The sequence below is a fragment of the Etheostoma cragini genome, chromosome 1, assembly GCF_013103735.1.
Source record: "Etheostoma cragini isolate CJK2018 chromosome 1, CSU_Ecrag_1.0, whole genome shotgun sequence".
Lineage (NCBI taxonomy): Eukaryota > Metazoa > Chordata > Actinopteri > Perciformes > Percidae > Etheostoma > Etheostoma cragini.
The window spans coordinates 33,564,465-33,571,280 of NC_048407.1; the positions used below are offsets into that span (position 1 = coordinate 33,564,465).

At 41.1% G+C, this 6,816-nt stretch overlaps 1 protein-coding gene across 4 annotated transcripts in view; it reads right to left on the minus strand.

The window, feature by feature from the left end:
• The window catches only part of si:ch211-220f16.2 (golgin subfamily B member 1), a 44,278-nt gene that overhangs the window by 26,869 nt on the left and 10,593 nt on the right, over window positions 1-6,816 (minus strand). For all 4 annotated transcript variants that reach the window (XM_034898151.1, XM_034898066.1, XM_034897983.1 and 1 more), the window contains exons 9-14: window positions 6,550-6,663; window positions 5,984-6,287; window positions 5,301-5,416; window positions 4,854-4,971; window positions 4,445-4,536; window positions 2,133-2,283 (exon numbers count right to left, since the gene is read on the minus strand). In XM_034898151.1, coding sequence (XP_034754042.1) covers window positions 2,133-2,283; window positions 4,445-4,536; window positions 4,854-4,971; window positions 5,301-5,416; window positions 5,984-6,287; window positions 6,550-6,663 — 895 coding nt within the window. The remainder of the gene's footprint in view (window positions 1-2,132; window positions 2,284-4,444; window positions 4,537-4,853; window positions 4,972-5,300; window positions 5,417-5,983; window positions 6,288-6,549; window positions 6,664-6,816) is intronic.

The window sequence follows — 6,816 nt, forward strand, 5'->3', positions numbered from 1 at the left end:
GTGGGGGTGTAGATGGTGGTGGTGGTGTAGATGGTGGTAGTGGTGTAGGTGGTGGTGTAGATGGTGGTGGGGGTGTAGATGGTGGTGGGGGTGTAGATGGTGGTGGTGGAGGTGACAGGGGATTAGGATTGGGTATCACTTAGATTTTTTCCCGATACCGATGAAAAAACTATACTTTAAAAATAAAAAAGAAACGCAAAACGATAATTGGCGACATTTTAGAACGGCTGGTTTACTGCTAAGGTCAATTAGTCAACATTTAAAGGGTATTTTACAAATAACGCTGAATAGACGACAAGACCGGCGAGTTTTAACCCTTCAAATTGACCCCTTTCAAATTTTTACAAGAAGAAAAATGGTCCAAGTAACATTTTGTTTACCTTCTATCAGCGTCCTTTCCTTATTTCCTGAGATAAACATGTCTTCCTGACTCAGAACATTATTCTGGATATGACACTTATGTTGTTTGCATAGTAGATTTTTAACATGTATTATAACCTTATGACAAAACCCCACTTCCATGTTTAATAGTGTGCTAGTAGAGACTGATGCATTCCCTAAACATAGATGTTTATCCTATGGAATCCTCTACAGTGAAATACAGTCACACTTTACACCGTTTGTTGCCATTTTAACTGTGTTTTTAAGCCAGCTGCTAGCTAACATTAGGCTAATGTCACTTGTTTAGTGTAGAGTTAACTAAAGTCACATGCAGCGATGTTTCTGTTGGCTGTAACGCTCGTTTCAACCATCAGAGGGCAGCGCAGACATTTAAGTGGCACTAAAATGAGGCACCAAAACCCGCGTTGCTATTTGGTCCGGTAGATCCCGCTCGTTAAAATGGATCAGCACAGAGTGTCGGTACCCAACCCTAAAGGGAATTAGGACAACTTAAAAAAAGGAGTTAATAAATTGCCATTTGATTGGGTTAATTTAATTGTATAGAATTATACTGAGAGATGTTTCTAGGCATTAATATCAATAATGGTAAATATTATAAACACTTCTCAGTATAATCAACACAATAGAATTAAACAGCACCACATACTACAGCCTCGGAAGTCAAGTAACTTTTAATTTATTTAGCCCAATAATCAAAAACCTGGAGGATCTGTCCATCATGTGGCACCCTCCATCCTCTGTCCCTCTAACAACCTTGGGCCTGTGTGTGGAAGCTTAACCAATGTCTAAATGATTCTTTTGGAAATGTTGAACAGCCTTCTCATGCCACATGTGTCCTCTTTCACAACCATTGGGGGGTGTAGTGCCTGTTATTTACAGTAGTTTAATTGACTTTTATCCCCATCCGAGTTACACAAAGGCCTTCCCTACTCTGCCTCTGATTGGCTAGTTGCGGCACGAGCGGGTTAGAGAGTAGACAATGGCAGGCCTAATGTTGATGTGACACACTGATCCAAAAGAAGTTAAAAAATGGCACTTCGTATAAAGAAAGGTTGCTAACTCCTTCTAAATGTACCAGGAAAGATAGCAGAGGGATCCCTCTCCCAGGGTGGACAGACGTCAAATGCTAACAAAGTTTATATGTTAAAAAATATAAATAATAAATGCTGGTTATAATCCCGGCTCAAACAGTAATAGTTTATTTTATTGGATACTTAAAACTATTACTTAAAACTATTGATTTTCAAGCGTAGTTATCAAATCTATAAACTAATAATTCAGTTTAAGGATGACAGAATAATTGATTATTATGTCAATTAAAAATGAAAAGAATGGAAAGTTAAGTTTCAGAAGGAAACTGTAAGATAAATAACAGTATTTAAAGAAAATACAGAGATACCTTTGATTTGCTTAAATTTGTAGCATGTGCAGAATCTTAACCAGATCAATTCTTCTTGCAGTTATTATAAAAATTAAAAGGTTTTCAATCCCATTTCGATAACTCAAAGATATTTTTCCATATTAATGAAACTTACTAGGCATGAGCATGGGCAGAGTGTGAGACTGTCAAAGCAGATTAGGTGTGCATTAGGCAAATATGTGCAGATAAAGACAATAACAACACCTATGTGTGATTTTTACACAATATAAGCGCCAGACCAGACCCTGCTGGTTGGTCCTGGTTCTCTAGAGGGGATAAACAACCTGAGCCTTTTGAGTTTGTGTCTCACCCTCTCGTTCCTCCTCCATGTGGCTGATGCGGAGGGCCATGGCGGTCTTCTCCTCCTTGGCCCGGTCTCTGGCGCTGACTGCCTCAGCTACCATCTCCTGCCACTCCAGCACCTGGCTCTGGGTGTCGTCGGCACTGCCCGACTCACTCGCCTAAAGTCAAGAAGGAGCAGCGAGTTACAGGAGACCAACAGTAAGCAGGTAAATGTAGACCAGCTTTATCAGCTCAAGACCCAAAAGAGAAATTTGGTGTCTCCCCGGGACCCAAATCTACGGAACAAACCTTGAATTTAAGTGTATATGAAGTGTATTTATTCCATTATAAAAGTAAACAACAACAGAAAAGGTCTCTTCTCCTTCCTGTGTCTCCCGTCTTCCATCGTCCCTCAGTACCGACACCAACATTTGTTTAAATAAAGCTGACTTGAATGTATTGAGATGTGTGTGGCTGGTTGAAGATATCAACCAGCTGATCTAGTCTAGGTTTGGTTTTTGAAAGTGCCCTTCTGAGGTCATTCTGAGGTCATGCTGAGGTCATGCTGAGCATTTAGTCTGTTCTCTGCCGATTGGCGACCCAATAAAACGGGTCTGCGACCCATTTTGGGTCCCGACCCTAAGTTTTGGGAAACATTGATGTAGACAAAGGCAGGGACGTTAATGATTAACCGTTAAACGACAAAAAGATTTCTGACTGATTGAAAAGGTAAAAACTGTTATGAATACTGAAATAAAAAAGTTAAGAAACTTTTTTTTGCATGATAAGAGAGAAATAGGCTTTACAATCTATATCTCAACTGCTAGTAAACTTGCTAGTGTTCAATTTGCATTAGCAAGTTGCATTTAAAGCTCTTCTTTTCTTTTGTTGTTGCTCTCTGCTGACGGTCCTACGTCATGTCAAATCAAGTTCATTTGATCATCAATATGTGCCAGGCATGCAGAGGAATAGAAAACAAACGTTGATAAAAGTGAAAAATGCTGAAAAAAACTACAAAAAACGCAGAAAAAAAAATGTTTCAGTCCGACCCATGGCGCAATATCGGATCAAAAGGATCAAACTTTGTTCTTAATCGTCACATACGCACAGTACAATGTAGTGTTTGGGTATTTAACCCATCCGAGGTATTAGGAGCTGTGGACAGCTATACATACAGTATAGCAACATGGGGTTCAATGTCTTGCTCAGGGACACTTTGACATGTGGATGACCTGGGATTGGTCCGCCAACCTTATAGGTGGGGCAACCATTTTACCTCCTGGCCATACTATGTCCTACAAACAGAGTCTTCCATGCAGACACAAACCTCGCAAGTATTTCCGAGCTCGGACATAAACGCTGTCTGGACTTGTGGCGGTCGTGCAAGCGGTTCCAGGTCAGTGGCTCCACGTGTCCCTGACAATGCAGGGAATATCATGGCAGCACAACCAGAACAAGTCTACAGCTGTCCAATTAACGTAAGGTGACCAGATTTCTTGGACAAAATTCGGGGACATTTTCAGCTCAGAAGCGTAAATACCTCCAAAACATTTGTGCAAAACTTAAAACGGGGACACTAGACCTAGAGCTGTTCTCATTAGGGGCTGCTGCCCCCCCTCAAAGGTCTGATCCTAGAATCACCCCTGCTGTAATGTTTACTGAATTACATTTATCTGACAGCTTTTGCTTTATTGCGTCAGGCTTGTTTGTGCAACAGCTCATTGAGTATCGGATACCATAAAAACTATTGAGGAAATTTTCCCTTTGACACTGATGTATTTCACGAGATCTCGTTTTCTCATGTAGAAAACTACAACATAATAGGAAAATTGTGCAGCTTGTATGTACCCTAATAAAAGTGCTCGTTATGCTACTGACAGACTCAGATAATATTCTAAGTGTCTGACAACATTATGGAAAGGATTTCTAAGGAGGTCAACCTTTCTGTTAAAGATTAAGATCCTTTTTAAAACATAAAAGTCCAAAATTTCATTCGCTAAACCCACCAGACTCCATGTAAATAATCGGGGATTTTAGCATCGTTAAACACGGCTTTCTAAAACATCTCTGAGCTCTGGCTGTCTGCAGCGACTATCGGCTCCGTTTGGTCAGTGTTTTCTTTCTTTCATTCGAATTTCGGGTCTGTCAGTCACAGTGAAAACCGGGGAAACTTCCGGGGACAGGTCAGCAAAACCATGGACTGGTCACCCTGACGTAACGGGGAAAGTATGTCTGAGGCTCCTGAACGGGTGAGCTAAGACTCCGTTGCCTGCCTGTAGGTTAACGATCAGTCGACTCAGTGAGAAAAATAATTCTAAATTTGCATTTCTAATCCCTGACCTGAGAGGCGGCCCTCTTGGTGAACTGCTCCAGGTCTGCTTGTAGTGTCCTCTGTTGCTCCTCGTACACCACCAGTTTAGCCCCCAGCATTTCTTGCAAAAAACATCAAACACACAATGTTAATTTTGGCATTACAGCAACCAGTGGCAGTTTTTTTACTCGTTTATTGGGTATTGTTTTGGTCTGTAATAGATAGGACAGCAGAAGACAGGCCAGTGGGAGAGAAAGGGGTAATGACATGCAGCAACATACATAGGGTGCACGCTCAACCAGGTGAGCTACCAGGGCTACCCTCTTTAAATCCAATACTACTGAATTTAAGAAAGTAGGGGAATGAAATTTGAAGAAAAAAATATATATATATATGTGTTGACAGAAGGCAGAAGGCACTCAGGTTGGATTTGGGTACCATTCTTTGTCCTGAGCTCTTCATATTGTTCCACTTTCCAGAGGATTTCCTCTCTCTCCTCCTCCAGTGCTGAGATCCGACTCCGCAGGGCAGTCAGGTCTGGGGGGGCACCTCCAGCCTAAAGGGGACAGAATAAACAGGTTTTAAATGGCTCTAATGTAAGTTTAATTATATACTTTGGAGCCTTGTTTAGAAGAGTTCTTCTTGCTTCCTCCTTTTGATGTGTTTTATACTTTTGAGTGGACTCTGACACGCTGTAGAAGAGTTTTCTGTAATTCCTTTTGGATCAGTTAAAAAAAATATATATATATATATTTAATGTTAGATTAACTATCTCTTGGGTGTGCATTTTAATTAAGGGAAAGAAATATCAGGAAATCTCTAACAAGGAGCATATTAACTACACAGTTTATAAAATTGAATCTGAACATTTTGTCATTGTCTCACGTGGCTTTTCTTCAACTCTTCTTCCAACTGTCTGATCCGAGCTTTAGACCAGGCTTTCATTTTCAGGAACCTGGCCTCTGATTTGCTCGCTTCGTCCGTTTTTTGCTTCGCTTGGGCTGCAACAAATGAAGAGAGAGAAAGTCAGATGGAACTGTGATATTCAAGGCTATAGGAAGGTAAACAAGACATTCCACATATTTAGAGGTATTGCCATTACAATAAATAGGCCTCATTGTTTCATTTGTGCATATTTAACAGGTGTATACAATTTAATATAACAAAGACCTGAGCGTATTGTGTCTTGTTGGAGTTAAAAACGCAACTTTTTGATAGATGCTGGCTTAAAAACTGGGTGAAAAATCAGTTAAAACTGGTTGAGATGAGAGATTATGTTCTTCTTTACAAATTAAATAAATGTTGGACTGACTGACATGTGATGTGCATTCCTTTTAGAAAGCAATACATTTTTTAAATATTTCTCATGGTTAATTAAAGTGTATTTTTCCACTTTTTTTGTTAAAGAGGGAAAAAAGAAAATCTCATATACTCAATGCTATTGAATCGCAATAAATGAAAATTGCAACACAAATTGAATCAGCTCCCATGTATCGTGTAAGAATCGCATCGGGACAACAGCATTACGTCCCGGCCTTACTAAATAATCAAAGTAAGGAACAACCAACCTTCCAGCTCGGCGATCCTTTGGATGGAGGCTGGATCTGAGGGCATGCTTCCACTTCCCGTGGCCTCCTGACTGGGAGATGATGCCTCCACCGAGGACTTCCTCAGCTCCTGCAGCTGCCCCAGGAGATCCTGCTGCGTCTGGGCCATCTGTGCCTGATGCTGCTCGGCCAGTCGCTGCACCTCCGCCTGCTGCTTTTCCATCAGGTCGCGGAGTTGTGCTCGCATCACGTGCTTCTCCGCCTCCATCTTGGACTCCAGGCTCTCTCGTTCTACGTGCAGTCGACGCAGCCGCTCTGCAAGCTCCTGTCAGGGGAAAAAAGACAATTAAGAGGCAGGAATATAAATGGGGCGTCACAATTACTACTAATTTTATCAAAATCACAGAGGCCAAATATGAAGGGGCAGAGTCATTTGACTTAATAGTTGAAGAGGAATGAAGGAATATCTCTATTATGTATATCTAGGGAGTATACTCTCTATAAACACTGGATCCCAAAGGCTGAGCATGTCATCACAAAATGTACACCAAGAGGAAAAGATTGTTTTAAGAGTTGGTGCTCCTGACCTTTATCTGTTGGTCCCTGCCATCCACCTCTCCCTGGAGAACATCGATGACCTGCGTTTTACCCAGCAGCACCTCCTCCTTCTCATGAAGCTTCTGTTTTAGAGCCTTCAAAAGCTGAAAAGAAGGCAACCAACACAGAAAAAAATGTATAATTCATGTGTATTGCATTAAAACATGTGACTTAAAAGTTAGTGAGATGTTTTTTACAGTGTGTTCAGGGGACAGGCAGCTAGCAGATAGTGAGATGTTTTTTACAGTGTGTTCAGG